We start from the raw sequence: 22,473 nt of genomic DNA, 5'->3' as shown, positions 1-22,473 counted from the left end.
TTCAAACTCAGCCTAGATATTGTTATGAAAAACATTCTGACCAAATTTCATCAGGATTGAGTTGTAAAATGTGAACTATATAGTACATGATTTTTTTGAGATTTGATTAGGTGACTTCTTTTTTGAGCGCTCATTACCAAGTTTTGAAATCGGCCTTGATATTATCAATATATCCTTTCAGTTAATGAAAAACAGTATCTTTATGTTGCCAAAACTTTGCTCAAAATATCATTATAATAATTGTCTTAGCCCTAGTTATATCAATTTATTACATAATATTTTATTTTTCCTGTGTTTTAATATCGTAGCCTGTATTGTTTTATTGCTTACGTTTCTTACAGCATTTTTATTTATATCACACATTTTTAGATTATTAATCCTTTAATTAATTCTGCATAAAAGTATCACTCACTCTTATTTTAATCAATTGTATGTATATTTATATGTTTTGTACAACGCCATTGAATATAATTATATAGATAGGCTTTTCATCAAATTAGCAAGTTTCAAGTTTCAAATAACTTTGTTTTTACAAATTTTATACAAAATGAGTCATACATCTGGCTTCTATTGTGATTTCAAGAGTTGTACTCGCCTACATATTGTCAAGATAAAAATTGTAATCACGATATTTTTTACAAAGTTGTGTAAGATTTGATTTTGCGACCTGAAACATATTTCTAAAACAAATGTAAGCCGGTTTTAAGAGAATAAGCTTAAGGAGACTTTTGTAACATTTTTGGTATTCATATAATACATATTAATTATTATAGTGTTCCATAAGTGCGGGTATTTATATAATACATATTTATATAATACATATTAATTATTATAGTGTTCCACAAGTGCGGGTTAGAATTGTCCGTTGACTTTTATAAAGACGTTAACTTTTATCAGATTGTTTCTACTTTATTTAGTGCTGCATATAAATATAGTCAATAGTATTCCAGATATGGTGACCATCTGACAAAATAACATACATAGGAATATGATGGTCATCTAGTGGCGTTTTTCACAAAGTTGTATAGAAAACCATATAATTATCAATATATTACATACATATATGCTTTTATACTACATTTTAAACATTTATCACTATTTCAGTAATTTCATCTTACCATTTATGGAATGGTTGCTTTAAACTCTCACACACTGGTTCTTCCGGAAAGTTGTTAAAATCTGCAATTTAAATGTATGTGATCATAAAGCATACACAAATAGTGACTATTTCAATATTAAATTATATAAAAAAACATGTCCTTTCACTCAACTCATGGAATCCTCCTGCTCAAGCAGGAAAGAAAAAACGACCAAGAGACTCAATGTACAGGGAAGAAAATAGGTTAAAACAACTATGCATACAAATAATACAACTTTTAAGTGGAATGTGTGACTTGTTACACCTGTTCACACATTTTCGTCTTTTTTATAAATCTATTATTTTATTTATTTAATAACAAAACGTTATTATTTTAAATAGCTTAAACATATTTTTTTTAAGAAAAAAAAAGATAATTAAAAAATATGTCTTTCCCTATGGATCACGGGGCGAAAGCTAACTCCATACATTACATCTCGCAGGCTTTTGAACCTGAAGCGAAGTTAAACCTGATGCCGTTAATACAGGTGTTTGCTAAATTATCGACGAAAAGCGTTATGAACGCTTTACAAAAATAACGATGTCGACATAAGATATTCAATTAACAAACATTTATGTTTAACATACTTGTATCAGGATTGTTGTTTCGCTTATTTGAATATAATTGATAATTCGTTTTTTAATCAATTAAATTTTTTGAAAATTGTCATTTCCCCAACATGTTACTGCATGTTCATCCACATTCAGAGATCTGAACACACCGGCCTTTATGCCACATAACTGATTAAGTTTTTTTTCCATTGACCGGCAAATATCCCGGATCTGAAATACAGGAAATAGAGTTTGAGTACCGTAAGGCAGGGAACGAGCCCGACGGCGGCGAGTATCGAACTGGCGATGGTTGCAGCCCGGCACCCGAACCGGTTGGTCAGACTACTGGTTATGGGATCTTTAAAAAAAAACAACAGGTGTATGATATCGATTGTGTACACTGGTGATGGTTTGAAGAGCTATTGTACATGTATGATTCGGACACAACATCCTTAGCAGTCGGTAAGAATACTGGCGAGAGAGTCAAACAAATATAGGAATATGGGGAGAACACTGGTTAGAAAGTACTTAAATTAGGGCAGCTGATTATTGGAAGTGTTTGTTTCATAGCTTTAGTTCTGGTTGGTGACGATATAATCTATGAATAAAACATATTCATTAGTTTAATCACTCGAAGATCTCTATTGGTGAGGACCAATTTTTACCAAAGAGCCATGATTTTTTACTACTTTAGTAACATACTTCTATATGATGTACATTCCGAATATTTAAACACTGGGCCTTGTAGTTTTAAAGAAGAAATCGTTTAAAGTAATACTTGTGCAAACTTTATATCATCATTTCACGATTGTGACATGACCAGATTTGACCCCAGAGACATGATTAGAACAAACTTTGTAATGGATCACTTAACCGTTTTACTCACTAATTATTGTAAAAATGTTTATATCCGTGTTAAGCAACAAAAGATCATTGAATATTAAAATATATTTAAAAATTAAAAATACCTCTGTGTTGTATGAACGAATTTTCACAGACTAATAAGGACTTCCCAACATATCGTGTGTACATGAACGAGTTTTTTGCCGTACAGAAAAATACAATTTAAACAATTGAGCACCACTTGTCTTTATTGAAGCGATTATATCCGATCTTAATATTTTTTTCAAAAACAGATACAGAAACATGAATAAAAACTATAAAAAATATCAGATGAAGCAGTTACATAAAATAATTGAAAGAAAAGTTATACCCAACTGCAAACAATACTTTATTACAAAAAGATATGCACTCTGTTATGAAATCCTCGTTTATCTGCGTAGATTCGTTCATACAACACTTGAACACATGGACACAATTTGGTTCCGCAAAAAAACGGGTAAACATGTCGGCATTGGCCTACACACACATCGTTTTAACTGAAGCAAACAATATTTGATTGGTGGTATCAAATAAAGAATTTTAGTAATTCTATCAAACACCCATCGCTCATATTCATATGTTAGAAGAAGATTGTGTGTGTACATTTTTGGAATTTAACTCGTGCATAATCCTTGTTATGTATTCATGTTTTGTTTTAAGTTATCTGTAACAATTGGCTACTAAGATACATTGTATAAGGATGACTTTTGTGCGCATCTATATCTCGTTTTGCGTCAATATTATATGCATACTGATAACATAAAGGGGCTGACATCTCTATGATGTTCATTTATTATCCCAAATGATAATTTAGCGCAATGCGATACTGTTTTTGTTCATAGCAATTAATCATGATGCAGTATTACATTTTAAGAGGAATTGATATAAATTATTGCTTTTGAAAATACACGTACGTAGCAAACGTTCTGATGAGAGAATATATAGGTAATAACTTGGTCGTGATGTGTTTTTATGTTTTGGTCTAATGTTAATTCTGACAAATAAAAGAACATTAATCACTCACAACTAAAAAAAATGTGTTTGATAAAGTGTGTTCACCTCTCTATTTAAGCGCCATCAAAGGGCTAGGTTCACGAAAGGGTGAAAATGCCCTGTTACAGAATTAAATGCCGTTACTCGTATCTAAAAGGGCAATACATTAAGAAAAGGAAAACAACAGTTTTATAGTAAATATCGCTGTATTATGGTTGCCATGGCAACATCATAAATACATGTGAATATGTGTTATGATATATAAAATCAATTGCAAATGTAAATGCATATGCTTTATACGTCATCATGAAAATTATAAAAATGTACATGAATAGTGAACACACACAGCATGTTGTGAAAAAGCAACTTATTGTCGTTGGTTGTCATGGTAACGAGCTACACAATAAAATGTTGAATACATTTTCTTCTAAAGAAATCAAATAAAAGACAACTATCATGTAATATGAAATGCAGCCTTTTCCTATGGCATACCCTATTGATCGAATGATGTGCAGATATGTTTAATTCATAATATGAGAAATAACAATAGCAGTTTCCATGGAAACAATCCTATATGTATCTGATATGATATGTCATTTTGCAAAGTAAATATCGATCGGAAAACAAAATAAACCTAACAACTTAAAAAATATATCTGAATTATTTCCCTTATTACAATCGAAAATTATTACATGTACAAATAATCGTATAATACATACTTTTACATGTTTCCATGGTAACGGATTAAAATTAAAATTAAAAGAACAAAACATAATGTAAATACTCAATACAGGCTACGATTAAAAATGAAACATAAATCACCAGTATCACATTATGATAAAACAAATTAATGCACAACTTTTCATGGTAATACATATTATAAACAACAGTATTGAATACGACATTTGACGTCTTTGCGTTACCAACGCATCAACGTTTCACAATGATTATGGCAGAAGCAGTCCTGCACATACCTTCATTACGACAAATAACGTAAAAGTGTATAATTTTTAAATGTAAAGTGTTTACTTCACAATGACTTATAAATATTCAAATAAGCGATACAATATTAGATCTAAATATTCTTAACATCTAAATAATGTTAACGTGTTTTATCAGCCGATAACTTGTATCAATAACAACTGGCACGTGACTATAAAAGCGAATGAACTGGATGATGCACACATCTTCTTAGGCAGATATACATCTATGTATTAAAGCCATGAAGCACACATTTATCTAGTAAGACTGATCTGGTGGTGAAAATTATACGTTTTGCCAAGTAATACCATGTTTAAACTACACTATTGTAATCGATGATGCGCATTCGTATAATGGTACTTTTCATGCATGACTATTCAACTACTACTTCTACTACGTATTTTCCCACTGCATAATATAAATATAAAAACTTAATACAATATTGTTCTACTGTTGAAACAATTACGGTTTAAAAGTCGAGATACGCATTTAACAAATTCAGATTCCGTTTTACCAATTAAACATACCTATACGTTGAGGAGTAAATAAGACTTAAGTCGTTGTTATTCTATTATAAATATTTCAAAGATTTAACACTTATTTACTCCTCAACAGTACTGACGTCGGAATCGGAGTCGGAAGTTTCCACAGTTTGTGGCACATGAGACGCGTCATCAATATATTTCCCCAGTCCTGAATGCCACAATCATTTATTGGCCCAGATAAACCAGACAAATACCAAATGACCGATGTAACGTGCGAACACGTGCCGGCAGTACGCGCACCTGCCTGGCATTGACAATACCATGCTTTTACATAGTCTGAGTCATATTGAATCCAAAACGTCGGGGATCGTAACACACATGGAAGAAGAAAACAAGATTTTAAAAATGAGATTAATAATTAATGTACGTTCTGGGGTTGAAAAATAACACGGCATAAATGTCTATCAGACGCCAACGCTAAGTATTTATCTCATCACTAAATAATATATTAATTAGATTGTTTTGAATCTGTAGAAAATCTACAATATGTATCTTCGCAGTATCAATATACATGTTTACTTTGTTATGATAAAACCATGAAAACATCCATGTAATAATACCAGAATCAATGATATGTAAATAGTTAATTTAATATGATTGGTTAATATCAGCTTACAGGTATTTTCATATCCAAAAAGTGGTTTCTGACTTGTATACGTTAGTTAATCCACCAGCATCAAGTGGTCTATGTTTTAAAGTTCGCGAATTTGTTTGCAGATCACGAACGGCATTCATCTGTGAATGTAATATACACAAAAGGAACATATAACTGTTGAGAACAATTTTATGGTGCTAGGTTAAGCGTAAGGGCACATCCATAAGCGAAAATAGCTTTCCGAAATTGACACTAAGTTTCACTGTATATCTCATATAATATGCCACCATTGGTTGATTTGTTTGTAAATTGCTGCATTATTTTGTATTTTTTATAGAAAATCTAAGGAATCGCCCAAGAACAAGTATGTGGAATTGTTTGGACATTAGTGCAGTAGTTTCTTACAATTATATGTACGTACAGTTTACAGCACATATAAAATGTCATATTTTACAATATGCCCTTTTATCACTTAATTGGTTAAATTTAAACCGTTTTATATTAATCCAAAGCAAGATAATATATTTCGTGTTTGCATTGTGAATCAACATAGGGAGCAAATGTGTGTAAACATTGACTTTGTTTTATTTCAGAAATTTTCTCTAAATGTATGTTATTATTATGTTTTTTGGAAGAACATTAACAATGTTCATAGTTGTTGAATAACTTGTCGTGCTGTATCACGTTTGTTTGACATTTCAAGGTTTAGCTGATAAGTAACCATAAAATCATTATCCCAAATGAACAACGACTACTATAATGAGTACTCTTTCTATTTATAGACCAATTTGCGTTCCATACTATAAACTTCGATATAATAAAATTGTATAAGTCATTTAAAAAGAAAATGACGTTCATTTCACTGGAAACTAGATGATTTGTTATAAACACATAAGATTACTTGTTGATACTTGAACGCCCGGGGCCCGATTGGAATATATACCATACTGTACGCTTGGAACTTAAGTAGAATACATACTTCATTATATACCTTACTTTACGTCTGCCACTTAAGTAGAATAATTACTTCTTTATATACCTTACTGTACGCTTGGTACTTAAGTAGAATAAGAATTTCATTAACTAAAGAGCCATCACACTCTAGCGTCGATAAAGAAAATCATTATTAAACCTCAAAAAGTTTGGCAGGGTAAAGGGAATTTTTGTATTTTGGTCGGAAAGATGTACATAAGAAACACTTAATCTCAAACCAAACTTTATTATGTGTGGACTTGCTCTTATATATAAAGATTAATCAGAGTATATACATCATCTGATTTTCAATAAATACTTAATAGAAATTCATTTTAGTTTGTGGTGTTGTTTATTTCTTTCACAGTGTCAATCAGTTTGACGATTTTCTTCAATCAGTTTTATAAAGTATATATAATAATCAGGTGTAAACACTTGTACTTCCGTATATGAAAACGATCTTACTTTACATCGATATACATATGGAGTGGGGAATGATAGACTTGTCAGTAATGAAGTAGTGATGATGTTGTATTTGATCCTTTGATTGATTAACTAATGTATTTATTGTTTTCGATGGAGTATTGAAGTAAAGTCGGGAATAGTAGCTACGCCCGTATACATAGGACTGCAGTTATTCTTACGATATTTAAATTAGTTTAAATATTCGTTTGACGGTTGATTGTGCCTTTTAATTTCTGTATATTTTACTTATTTTTGCCGATCTCTAAGATGGTAATGTATGTTTTGTTCATGAAATTCTACTTAAATAGTTCCTTAACGTGTAATCATACGGACTAACTTAGTAGGATATAATACCTCGCATCGCCTTGAAAAAAATATAACTGTATTATCATTACAAAAGTTCTTATATAAAATTATCAATATAAATTACATATAATATTTTGAATATATAATAAGGTGTATAAAGCATCATTTATGGCTTAAATTTTTTTGCGTTAATCATACTTCACAAGTTTCAAAATTGGTTGGAATACAGCTGTGGAATTGTGCTGCATAATTACGTAAATATAAAGCGATGAACGTTCAGTGTAAACGTTTCTATTTAACTCGATATGAAGCGTTTTGTCACCGTGGGAATATCAGCGTCTAAGGTAAATAACGCTCTCACAGAAGGTTTAAGTTTAAAGTTGAAAGTTGATAACAAAAATTGATATACAACAAAGGGGACTATCATTCATGTATGATGGGTGTTATTAAACACACCAAACATAAGAGCTGAACATCTAGGTATAACGGTAATTTTGTAATCCAGATTATGTTTTTTACGATTATGTGATCAACTTCAAAACATTCGCAACCGATGGTATCTAAAAATAAAAGACAACATCTTTTTTCAATAAGTAATGGATTTCATAACACTTCCACTTTAAATTTCCGACCGTTGTACATTCCAATTAACATACATCTATTTGCACACCTTGTTTACGGAAGGTGTTTCCATTTTGTGATCGTAAAATACGGTGTGGAAATATACACCGTTTAATAGTGCAATGTATTTAACGGTATTACCTCGAAAGCAAACACATATCCTCAATCATTGTCTAGATGAAACATTGTATCGTATCGTTGATCTGCATTGCCTGTTAAATGCATACATTTTCGTTTCCAGTGTTTCCCTTTTTTCGCTGATCGTATTGGTTTCATAAGTGGTTAGTTGAAAGCCTTTGCATTTGCTTTTGGTCATTTTGGTATTAGGTCACAATATACCAAAAGATTTTCTTAACAAAATCAATGTAAAATTAACAACTTCAACGAAAAATAAAGTCAAACTTTTGCGCGTAGACACCCCCATACCCATACCTTTTCTTAAAGAGCATGCCAAGCCGAATGGATTTAAACAATAAAAAGATATGTCATGCAGTATGTAAGAAAGAACTCGACGCGAATCAACGTTCACTGTTTTAAGGCCACCTTTATACCGGCTGATCTCCAGTTGATGAGGGTTTCCCGCCATCTGTCAAAATCTCATTTAGTCTCCAACCTATTAGCAAAACACTGAATTTGTAGTATACAACAATGTTTTTCCTACCACATGCACACAGAAATATTCAAAAATAAAGTCATGGCAAGTGCACATACAGAGAATTGTGTCTTCAAATAAATGACGTTCCATTTTTTAGAGGGTATAGCATTGAACACCAAAATAATTTAGTGTATTGTAACCTATTATTGTATGAAAAATGTTTCAGATTTGCAAATTTTCGTTTTTATTATGTTTTTGCAAGGAAATACTTGTACTGAACATTGACCATGCTCTACAATGTCCATTACATGCAACATTTGGCGATTAAAACATCTGAAAATTATAAAGCGTTATAAACGCGAAACGATGGAATAATTTAGATAGTTCTGTTGTTATTGTTATATTTGTAACATACGAGGATTGCTTATTTAAAGTATAAAAACCTACGTCATTATATCAGCACGGATGGCCAAATAGTTTAATCGATAGGCTTTTACTCAAAGGGCCAGTGGTTCGAACCATGGTGTGGATTACTTTTTGTGCTTTCTTTACTTTTATATCTTTAATTCGATTGTTTACATTTATCAATATAAAACATTTAATAGCAAATTTTGGAACATACCAAAATCTGTGAAAAAGTCCCTTCAAATGTACATTGACGCTCCAGAAAACATTGTCCTCATATAGGAGGGTGGGGTTATGCTCGTCATGGAAGGCAGGTTGGCGACATAAATCTACCGCGCCGCGATGATCCGGGCCTCTACACGGATTTCTTGTGTTCGCCCCTTGCGCGAATCTGTTTTTCGCCACGCAGAATTGGAGTATTATGAGGTATGTGCTGTCAACGGGAGATGTAACATATCCTGACACGACGTTGTAGGCATCAACGGCGTTGATTAGCATGTTTATTATAACATGACGTCATCATTTGCCATGTTTTTGTTGGAGGGAGTTCTGACCCGAAACAGGATTGTGGAGATTGACAACTCAAATTGCAAGTCAAATGGGAATGAAGATTCGATTAATACGCGTTTTGTTTTTAATTAGACCTATTTTAAAAATGAAAGAAAAAGACTCATCGTAATAGGTAATGCTTAGATTGATATTGAAAAAAGATATGCAGCGGAAATTAAAATAATCAAATATACGTGTGCATATCATACGGAAGTCAGTATTCAAAAGGAATAGTGAATCAGGAATTTACGATCCATTTGTACAATTATCCGTTTACAATCATTATATAAAAATCCAAACTCTCATCGATCACCATTCGGCTTTAAGTTTCTAGCTTAAAAGTATATAAAACTAACGACAGACATATGTGCATATGTGGGCTTGTAAAAGGGCGATACAAGACGTTTTTTTACAAGAACAACACAACAACTATGTTAGGCCAAATTATGTTTCTTTAATCTACGTTTACTATACACAAGTTACCGCTTAAATAAAGGTATTTCATGACAGAAATCACCCAAATCTCCTTGTAACAGATCTATCTAGATATTCTAAAGTTAATTTGGCAAATTTTATCGAATGAACCGCAAATTCTACCTTCAATAACAAAGGTAAAAATATAAGATCGTCATTGTTAAGGCTTTATGGAAAGGAACAAATGATTTAGGTCTTAATCAAAATTACGCAAAAACAATGAAGTTAATTTAGTACGACTGTTACATTATTGCGATCTGCCAATTTAGTCAACTTTTTGTCGAGCTTTATCTCTGCGCAACATCGTATGCTATTATTATTCTGGATATAACATTGATATATGCTAAATGCAACATGTTCCAATTAGATGGTAACTCTGAACTTAAATTGTTACTTAGAGGAACACACATGTTAACATAACCATGTCACGGGAAAGCACACTGTGGTTTGTACAAACACACACGCATCAAAATTGACATTAATAAAGTCAGATATATGTGCTGCAAGGCTGCTGGTATGTCTCGTACTCGATGCTCTCGCATCGGCAATGTAACACATCTTCAGAGGTCACGGGGTTATCAAGCGTATGTCGCGTCTCTTGATCACCTTATCGCACGTGCATGTGCTCCTTAACGTATTTCATAATCCCTGCAGTGATGTTAAAGATGTGTCGACATAATACAAACTTTAGATACACATAAACATAAATGTGTCTTTTTGTTTTACCAAGGTCGGAAAGTTTAAAATATTATATGTTACAAATACTAGATGATTGAACACTTATTATAATAATGCCGTACCGCATATGAACAAATTAACGTCTTTCGTACAGTCATCGTTTTAAAAGCATTATTTGTATGCATTAATGTATGCATGTCTGTCTGACAAAAACCTTTCCAAAGAAGAATACATATATTATGCACGTATCGTTTTTATTATATAAAGATGTGTATATATAATTAATACTAATATAAGAACAAATAATGTCGCATTTTCAACTACGTGTATAACATAATCCTTATGCCATATTACGAAATGCGGCATTGCGAGAAAGGTGTTTCAAAAGTGGCAACCTCTAATTTTAATTAATATCAACAGATGTCTTTTGTAATGTGTATAATATGTGTCGTACTGACCTAGTCGTACATACGATGTACAAGTTTGTTGCAAGGAATAAATGAAACGTACCAATATTAGAAGTTAGTAATATCCATATAGCAATTAAAAACAAGCCCGTATAAACCATAGACACCAAAGTCTCTTTGGACGATACTTAGTATTTCGTTTCAAAACGTGATTACTTGAACAAAGAAGGGAATAGAATGCACGAGCTTATGTATATCACCCTTATAAAAAAGGACGTACGTGAACAATTGAAGTGCTAAACAACATAAAATATCGCACAAACAATGCATATTTGATGTAAATATTGTACATCATCATGATTTCGTTTGAGAGTGCTGCTTGTTTTGCGGTGTTCAATATCAGATCGGTAAAGGTAGACGGAGCCTTATATAAAACCTTATATTGCACCAATGCAGTGTAATGTAATTCTTATTTATATAAACGCTATTTATAACAGTTTATAATGATGCACTAGATCCAACACAGTGAATTTTGGAAATGACTCGCATGCCGATAATGTGCGGCAGTGACGTCTAAAACCTGTTCATTGTGAACTTAAAAAGCATTGATTCAAGTGTCTTTTACCTTGCAGGCTCACTTTAAAACTCACACTTGGTTAGAGTTTGCTATTGTCATTTCTCAGTTCTCTAACAGAATATCTTGTTTTACTTGAACGTGAAGGTTTACGAATGTGTGTGGTTAAATAAAACATAATTGGTCTTGTAGTATACTCAATTTGACCAGTCATATGCATTTAGTATTAGTCGTTTATTGAAAAACATCACAACTGCCGGTTCTTACGTACTTAAATGTTAACGACAACGCGAAACATAGTTTAAGTAAATAGCATATAAATAGTATTAACAATATATAATAACCTAGTCTGGGTAAGGTATTCTCAATAGGGTACACCTATAAGTACTTCATTTGTTACAGTGTTACAGCAACTCTGGAGGTAAGAGGAAAACGGAAATAACTGATTTGGTGAAAACATCAGTTACGACATATGCAATTAAAATATGTTCATGTATTGGTTTTAAAAATAGTTTATAAAGACATGTGCAATCATATTTAAATCCATCAAACGATTTTAAGAAACATTATCAACATGGAAAACAATATAACGTATCATCACTCACAACATTTAGTGTTTAAGCAAAGGATAAATAAAGTCGGAATAATTGATACCTTTGGAACTAATTGCTTCTCCACATGGACTTGGGGCGATAAATGGAATGCTGATTTCGGACTCTATGGACTCTATGCAAACATTAACAAAATCAAGGAACAACACTGCATATTTCAGTATATATATATCAACATTAAACGCCTCTACAGGGTTTTACTAAATGAATGTATTATTGGTTGGAATTAATACAATTATTTGTAATGGGAGAATATAGACAACTGATGTGTTGATTCCTGAATGTTGTATATCTCATTTACTATTAGCTTTGTCACATAGGGAGCATCAGCGTGTTTTCCAACTCATGTTGATACAATCTTTGGAAGTAAACACGTAACTGTACCGGCCCAACTGTGTAATAACAACTATTCTGTCAAGTTTCTATATAGTACTCGTATCTTAATTCGACATTCATACCTTTGCCGTGCATGAAAGAAACACACCTTTTCACATTAAGACAACACTATTCACAATACACATATGAACTATTTACGCTATATTTAAATTGAATCCGATTTGCATAAATTAGATTTCTTGAATTAACATTTTTTCTATCACTTGCCACGAAAACCAGAGTTATGCGTACACCATAATGACAATGTAATAAAAGCCCATGGCCTTCAAAACATCACTTTTGTTAAATCTTGTAAAAATCCATTTGTACTTTGGAGGAGGAGATGTTACTCAAAATATTTATTTACAAAATATATTTTAGGTTCTCGAGACTTAAACATACACTGAAGGGAATCATTCATATCTTTGTCACAGAAAAATTAACTTTTTGCAAAGTCACATATTTATGCGACAGACCGGAACAATTTACATAACATTTGTAGAGCATCACTCGAATTCAGATCCTGCAAAGTCGCATACAAGTTTGCGTTGCGGTTTAGACAAACTTTCGTCTAGGGATTGAAGGCGCACGTAGCAAAACGCACGACGACGGACTCAGTGCGATCACACATGCTCTTACCAAACACTTTGTGCTATGGCGAGGTTGCCACTAAAATTTAATCCACATGAGTCACGTTTCTGCCCTCGATAAACAGAGTACCTTAGAAGTTCTTGAAATAACAAACGTATATATTGTATTAAAGTGTTACACATGTGTGACACCCGTCTTATTGAAGGATTAAAATAAAAAGGAAAGATTGATTGTATTGATTTGATTAATATAACAGTACATCAGAGCTCATTGTCAAGAGGGATTCAGAGATATGGTAATCCTATGGTATTTCCAACCTTTCTACCGAATGACGACAACGACTGCAATGCCATTACCTGTGTTGTCACCTGCACAATACCAAGACTGTATTTAGGATCAATAAGCATTTTGAAATTGAGACATAAGTACCCGAACCTAGGTTTATGTGTTACATAAAGCAAAACAGTGAGTGTATAGTATATGCGCAATCAGATACTGATGGCATCTACATAATCAAGACATGTTGCTCTTTCATCTCCGACGATAAGACACGATGCAGATTAAAAGACATCCGCCGGTATGTTTAACTTAGCCGGTAGTTGTTTTTACGGAATATCTGGCTAAATTTGATACTCAGTTGAAGCACACAAAAACAAACCATTTAATACGCAGCTTGTGGTATTTTTTAATTCCTCATGGGCCTCAATCATTTGTAGGCTATACATGTTTTTTTACCAAACATTTATTATTGCTAGAACAAATTCGATGAATTTGCATGATATCAATCCCTGTTAATGGAAATGAATTAATAATTTTTAACTTCAGTTATTTCGCCTTGTCAATACATGGTGTATTCCTCATGTTATGTTTGACATAGTCTTCATATCGTTATCAGGGTATTGACGAGTTACAATCCAGTCGCCTATTAGAAGTCAACCTCTTACTGCTTTAAAAAAAAACATCAAATACTGAATTAAAAAATAACTCGTTCTTTCTTGAGAATAGGCCACGTATCTTGTTTGTTAAAAGTTTGTAACATATTTACATTATATTGTTATACGGTTATATATGAATATTTATATCTTTGCATGAGCGTTCAATGAACGCCTTGGTGGTTACATTTGTATTGATGACATTTGTATTATGTGCCATACAAAAGAATCAGTAACATTTTAGAATGAACATTGAATGGTGCGATTGAGTTCATGCAGCACAAAACCTAATGACAAGAAAAAATCTAAACACATCACTCTAAAACTGTTCGCAGATAAATAAACGTTTTAACATTTTAACACATTGCATGTCAATATTCTTTAATTATAATAACAATTATGATTCTACAAGAACATATAACATATTTAAGACATAGTGGTGTGTGGAGAGATAAGATGATTTACCTTTGACTGAAAAATAAACATCAGACAAATCCATCATGTACCTGAAACATGTTTTCTCTATAAACTTTTCATTTGAATTGATCGCATACAATGAATGTATAAATTGCAACACTTAATTAAACTTTTTGCAAATACAATATTGTCCGACAGAGTACGACAACACTTTTTTAACTCATATATTCACGCTAGTAGGCGTTGTGCTTTATGATACAAAGTTGTGCATTTGCATATTTAATAATTCAGCCTCAACAAGTTTTACACCCAACAAATTTCAGTCCAAAATTTTAAGAACATGACCATTGCTATTTGAACGCTATAACATTATGCAGTGTTGTGGGTTTGATGGTCACTTCTTGTACAAATTCAAGTTTCTGAAAGTAGAAAATACTCATGCCACTTCATGTTCTTACTCATTATTAAGTTTATGTACAATGTATGACGTACTTATCTAGTCGTACATACACCTGGTAAGAAACGTAAACAAAAACAATTAACAAAATAATCCAAGTGGTGCATTTGAAACATTACGATTAAACCTAACTTTCTGTAAACGAGTATAAGTAATTATTTGCATAACTCACAACACTTTACACATTTTGATAAACGTGCTTGAACTTTGAACTCTAAATCAGAGACGCACTAGCAATCGACTTAAGAAGTAATCAATAAAGATATTAAAAGCTAGTTAAATTCAGTTGCAAAATTACCAAATGCTCATAGTCAATCAAAGAACGCCGTTTAAATTAGCATTAATACAATTTCTAAAAGTTTAACCGCAGTTGTCAATACCACTATCGAAGTAAAGATAAATACGACGTAATTCTAATCTTATCAATATGTGACAATTGGATGAAGTGCTTACACAGCAAATGTAACTGGGCAAAATGCAACTAGAACTACCATGTATCAGAAAGCATATTACAGTAGTTAAAATAAGAATGTCATTTCACAGCATGCATGGTCTGTATTTAAATAAGATTGACATTTATCAGCATGAATGTACTGGCGGAAATTCCCTTCCATAGGCATACACATGCACAGGAAAATGTTATCATTTTACCTGTAAATGCATTCTTCATTTGCTCCGTTGCATAATTGCATGAACATAAATTGAACGACTTTATGGTTAAGTTTTTATTAGGATTGCGAACGTTGTTTCATATGACATTTACACGTAACAGTATCATGTAAAAATAAACCTTGAAGGTTGGGATTGAGTTCATCCAGCGCAAAACCTATAACAAAAAAGTCTGCAAATTTAAAAATTTAAAACGGTTCGCATATAAATATACTTTTTTTAATGTTAACATATTGCATCACTTTTTTATTCAATTTCAATAATGATAATGATTTTGCAGGAACACAAAACACATGGATGATCACTTCTTTTACAAATTCATGTTTCAACTGTTTTGGAAGTAACAACTCCTAATATCCTAATATCACTAGATGTTCTTTCTCGTGATTAAGTATGGATGCAGAGTATTGTGTACGTATTTAGACGTGCATATTACGGATTAGTAAGTTAAATAAACATGAAAAACTTTAGTGCATTTGAACCTTTATAATAGTCGCTGGATTTGTTTTAACGAAATCAAGTTAGTCTTGATATAATTCACAATAAACATGTGAAACGTTATAATTATAAACGTAGTCACATTATTTTTTTATAATATGATCCGAAAGGTTTAAAGAAACAAGTCCGATGTAAGACTTGTAAATCTACAACGTGAATACAAATATATAGCAAATTGCAACAGTATGATCATGGGCCGCAGAAATCTGCTTTTTCTTTTCGATCGTGAGTTTTTAGCATAAACAAATTTAACTAGCAATATGTTCGCCGTGGCGTAATTGATACGGTGTCCGCCTATCGAGGTCACGGAGTCGATCCCCACTCGGGGAGCGTTCTCTCGATCTCCCCCAAGGACACCAAAGACCGGTTTTAGGCCCAGGAAACGGACTCGAGAGCGTTTCTTTAAGATATAGGCTTTCGATGCAATCGAGCTAAAGTAAATATTGGTTTTAAATAACCAGTATGAGGAATTGTTCGAAGTGTCCTGAAACGCGGATCCTGGCATGTGTAATTTGATTACAATCACTTTGCTAGAGAAACGTTATTAAGCACATGGAAATATTTAATTACATGCGTATATAACCAACATTGATATGTGTCCGACAAACGAATTAAAAATCTACAACAAAGAAGTAACCGTTAAAACTAAATGCTAGCCATATTTCTGCGATAACATCACTCATATATGATATAGTCAATACATATTGACACACAAAGTACTTTTCAACAAGAATATATCATTGACAATCCTAAACAATAAGGTGTAATAAAGATGACACGCGATGACATTTTATTAATATGATGTGTTTACATTGTGCAAGCACTCTTATACTGAAAAATAATTAATTAATTATTTTAAAAAACGCCTATGTAAAGTATATTCGGAGCAAGTCGTGAAATCAGGTACAACATAACATGCTTTAAGTTGTGTCGTCCAAACATAACAACGTATGACTCGGATGCCGGTAATGTCAGCCTGCTATTTGTATCAATTAACTAGGAACGTCATTGTAGACACTTGCGGTGTGATTAATTTATAATGATATAAGAAATGTATTTGTCTAAGTATTTGTAACCTAGGCTGTGAAAGGCATTTACGTCTTAAACGTCTGTGTATATCCAATACGGGTTATCATTTATTACTGTTATCTATCAAGCATCACGATTATTAAACAACAGGGACAAAGTGTGTTTGTTACAAAATCATCATAAAAGCACGTTCTCAAATGTAAGGCTTAGAATGATTACCAATAAAGAATGCTTAACAAGCCAACATGCCGGTCCATATCTATATTTATTTTAATAAATTATTTTGTTATTACGTTCATTGCTATTTCGTCTGGTTACGCAAATTCGACAATGACTAGGCAAGATAACAGTAAAACTATATAAGTAGTGTTGCGCCCATGTAGCAAGATTATAGTGTAAGCAAACTTTTGGAGATCGAGTCATGGCTTATCATTTCATTAATGGTTTGTTTAAACGGGTTATAAACGTGATTAACATCAATATGAATTAATTTCATATTTAATCATTAAGTGAAATAAAACGTTGTAAAAATGCCATTTAAGATTTGTTTCGAACGTCATATATGATATATAACATTAACACATTAACTGCATGTAAAATATTTCTGTTAATGCTATTGCGAAAATATATATTTTCCATAATTCATTGCGCTAATACAATTGTATTGATAGTGTGCTTGATTTACGTATCACTTTCAGGTTTCGTCTGCGTGATCGTTTTATCTTGCTGCCCTTCGTCAGGTAAATGAATGTGGTATGAATTGTTATTGTTTATCAATGGATTAACTGTTTTTCTTTTGCTTTTTAAATAACAGCGTCATTCAGGAAGTCATATTAAATCTGTTTCAGGTTTTCTGCTGGACACGACCCCTACATATGGTAAGTTCTGAAAATAATTGTGAAGATTATGTTGTCTGAATAGAAAGTATGCAACATGTGTATGTTGTATTTTATACATACATTTTAGATTTAATTATCGTATCATATAAATGGTTGAATTATTAGTTTTTAGTTAAGTAAAACCTATATATCATACCTGTATACACTTGTAATTGCTTAGATTGCTGCGAATATTAATAACCTCATGTTTAATCATGTAAAGCATGCGTTGACCAGGCTCAAAGCTGCGATGTATTCAATACAACTTACGGAGTTTGCAATGACCACCATAATGCATACCAGATATGTCGCAAATTCTGCGGATTATGCAACGTAGGTACGTATCTGAATACGCATAAACAATTTTGTAGAATATCGTATAATAACGACTGATATGTTTGAAATGTTTGAAAAATGGGTTTGTATAAGAATTATAGGAGCTCTTTTATACAGGTCACAACGGGGAGTACTACTTCATTGCAAATGTTATGTCTTATTTATAAGAAAGCAATATGTCTTTAAAACGCGAGTCTTGTAATTATATTGATCCAAGTCGTAAATTCAACTCAAATCACATACATCGTGTTGACATCATTTTTGTCAACCTTACGTGATGTTTTTGTCTCCATAATACGATATATATAAGTCAAAGCTGTACTTCTTGGCATCATTTTACACGACAATTAGTCAGTTGCAATGCTAGTGTTATATAATGGACAATGGTATATACATGTATTGCTGTTCATAGTCAACGGCGGATGGTCAATGTGGAGCGCTTTTGGGATCTGTGACGTTACATGTGGCAACGGAACAATGACGAGGACCAGACAGTGTAACAACCCAAAACCTCTCAATGGAGGAGAGGATTGTCAGGGTCCTTCTTTAAACAATGCAGACTGTCTTCTCAACAGTTGTCCAAGTAAGGCGAATCTATCTATTGGTCGTTCGATGAGTCAATGAGAAATACACAACAACCTCACACATAATTAACTAATGTTTTTTTGTTTTTAAATTACCATTCACTTCACATCTTAGTTGGTGTGAAGATGAAATGTATCACATTGTACACACTTCATTTAATTATCAAATAAGACGCTTTTGGTGCAACTCAGTAAATGCTAAACGAGTTATGTAATATATAGCCCATGGAGCTTGGAGCGCGTGGATTGAATGGGGGTCGTGCAGTGTCACGTGCGGAACGGGTCTGAGGAGACGTGACCGAGCTTGCGATAATCCCTGGCCTTCAAGGGACGGAAACCATTGCTTTGGAGACAACATTAACTACGAGATCTGCTCAAAGCCAGTTTGTGCAAGTAAATAACATTTAGTTTTCCAAAAGACAGTTTAAAGTAAGCGCATATTTTAGTTAGTTTGCATCTTAGTCATTGCATGGCGGACGCTTTAGTGAACTAAATATATGAAGCCATACTTTACAAATTGTTCGTTTGGGATATAACGATCAACTCTCCCTTATTGCGCCGGCCAACATTTGTATAAGTGTCCGTACTTGTATGTTTTTTGCCCTCGATTTCACTATAGGCAGCTGTTTTACTTTATGACGATCTTGCGGTCCTCCTCGATTAACTGTTATCAAGCGAGTAAAATATATTTAGCTGCGTCTGTCTTATAAAAAATAATACAGAAATTTTATATCTTCATTTGCCACTTTTATTTGCATCCTTTAATTAAATGCGAATATATTATATAAGTTTACCATGCACCGCGCAGAATCTGTTGTGTAACGGGACTGCGGTTAACCTATTACACGTATTCTAGATGATGGGAAGCCACATGCAATGTCAAATTCAAAGACGTTGTTTCCACTAAGACTTTAGAAGGGGGATTGTGATATATTCCTCCTCATTGTATTATTGTTTTCAACACACATCGACTGACGTTATAGCGTGCATTTTGGCATACAAATTCAGGCAAAAACATTTTTGTCAAACATCAAAAATGAGAAAGAAATACACATTAAGCAATACCACTTACAACCATAATCAAGTGTGTTACATGTTGCAATTTAATAAAATATATACACGTATTTATTACTAATATAATTTCCGGTGTGCAGTACATTCGCAATTGTTCTATTCAGTCCCAAAATATCTAGGTTAAAGCCATATTCAATCGAAACTAAAACACTAACCTGATATGAAGTTGGTCGGGTTATTCCAAGCATTTTCAACGGAAGGCCTGACAGTCATATTAGCCTATTCTTACCCCTTCTAGCACTCTTTAATGTCATTATATCGAATAACGTACATTAGTGCTCAAACGGGTACCCGAAAAAATCTGAATCCGATGGTCAAAAAAATACCCGCGAATCCGGGTCAAAGTTTCTGCGAACGATACCGGTTCGGGTCGCAAGCTACGAAGTACAAGATTACATGTTGAACGTGTAGTCAAACCATCTCTTTTAAACAAGTGAAGTAAAATCACTACCTTTTATCTGTTTAAGCAGTTTTGTTATTACAAATACCGGGTAAGCATAAATGAATAGAAGTGACGCACCAAAAGCATAAATGTCGAGTTTAATTTGTTATTCAGAACCCTAAATAGTTACGTTAAAAACCGAAATTTATATTTTAAAATATATTGACTTCAAAGTAAAAAATGCAGTTAGAGCTTACAGTGAAAATTATTTTGGCTTCTCTCCTCAAAATAAGACAAGCTTTTTTTTTGCTTGACAGGTTGTTTTTCCTGTGCAAGCACTTTTGATCGCTACTCCAAGTAATACTTACGTTTGCTGATTAATTCAACAACGTTGTGTAAACTTAATTAATTTGTTTATGCAGTTCAGTTTTTTATTCATAATTAAATAAATCAAAACAATAAAAATTATGACATTCTAAACATTATACTTGACAAACCGTTGAATATTGAAGAAATCTTAAACATGCTATGACAGTAAATGTAGTTTTATTTAAAGTATTATCTGACCCGACCCGAATTTTATCGGGTATTTTAATTTTGAGCAGCCGACCCGACCCGAAGAATATTTTTGACCCGTGTGAGCCCTAACATACATGTAATACATGTTTTCATATTTTTTAAAATAAATAATAGAAACACACCCGAGGAAGATAAATATATATGTAAACTAAAAACAAACATACAATGGGTGTAAGCAACTTTAATTTAATGGAAATTTATAATAAAAAAAACTAGTTACCAAATTAACCAACTGACATAAACAATTATTGTATTGTATAGCCAAGTGCTTCTGTTTATCACTCAATAAATGAACCCATATGTTCGAAAAGTAAAACCCGACTGATGTCCTTAAACTAACGTTTTTCCTTAACTAAGCCTGCATGTTGCTTTTTTAATTAAAAGGTGCATTGTTATATTTTACGAGAGTTGTCCGCTTGAGCTTCATAACATTAACCATCATACGAAATGTATTGATAATAAGAATAATGACGATTTATAACTATTAAGATAAATTGTATGTTATCAATTGGAAATGTCATTTTTTTTTCTATAATTACTAGTCTTACATGCCATGCCAATGAAGTAAACATAATCATTATATAAGTCAATTTTATTTTAATGTTGTTTTTAAGCTTGGACAGCTTGGGGATCCTGGAGCTCTTGTTCTGACACCTGTGGTTATGGCCTAAGGGAGCGCTATAGGAACTGCAGTGCAACGTCTGACATGCAGAATTTCTGTGTTGGGTCTGATGTTCAAAATGTGATGTGCAAAACATCATGTAATGAAAACAGATGTAAGTATATTCAAACACAGAATGATCCAACAATGTTATGCTCGAATCCAGAGTTCATGTTGTCAAGTACTTATTACCGATTATTTAGTTAGCGGTAATTATTTAAAACATGTTACGGACACTTATAAACTTTATTTGAAAAGTTCCCAAGTAAAACAAACCTTCTATTATCTCGTATATTTTTACTTTTAAAAGCATTTATTATATAAAAGGCAGTTTCTGCAATCAGATTTTTTAACCTTACATTGATGTCAGAGATGAGAGACGGTGTTAAGTTTACCATGCATCGCGCAGAATCTGAATTATGTCTCTTTGTTGTTTTGGTTGTGTAACAGGACTGCGTTTATCCTATTACACGTATTCTAGATAGTGGGAAGTCACATGCAATGTCAATTTCATAGACGTTGTTTCCGCTAAGACTTAAAATATTCAACCTTATAGGCATGGAATTTAATCAAGAACAGGTATTCAAGTCAATAAAATCAATAATATTTCTTTTAAGTATTTAGGATCACAGTGCTTGGGCAAGACTGTTAAATGTTAAACGTATCCC

At 32.6% G+C, this 22,473-nt stretch overlaps 1 protein-coding gene across 1 annotated transcript in view; it reads left to right on the top strand.

Moving 5' to 3' along the window:
* LOC127848811 (A disintegrin and metalloproteinase with thrombospondin motifs adt-1-like) overlaps positions 1-22,473 on the top strand; it is a 410,245-nt gene that overhangs the window by 306,061 nt on the left and 81,711 nt on the right. The window contains exon 10 of the mRNA XM_052381447.1: positions 21,759-21,920. Coding sequence (XP_052237407.1) covers positions 21,759-21,920 — 162 coding nt within the window. The remainder of the gene's footprint in view (positions 1-21,758; positions 21,921-22,473) is intronic.

The sequence above is a fragment of the Dreissena polymorpha genome, chromosome 10 (genome assembly GCF_020536995.1).
Source record: "Dreissena polymorpha isolate Duluth1 chromosome 10, UMN_Dpol_1.0, whole genome shotgun sequence".
NCBI lineage: Eukaryota > Metazoa > Mollusca > Bivalvia > Myida > Dreissenidae > Dreissena > Dreissena polymorpha.
Note: the sequence above shows the minus strand (reverse complement) of the source record. Positions and strands in the feature narration are given on the sequence as shown.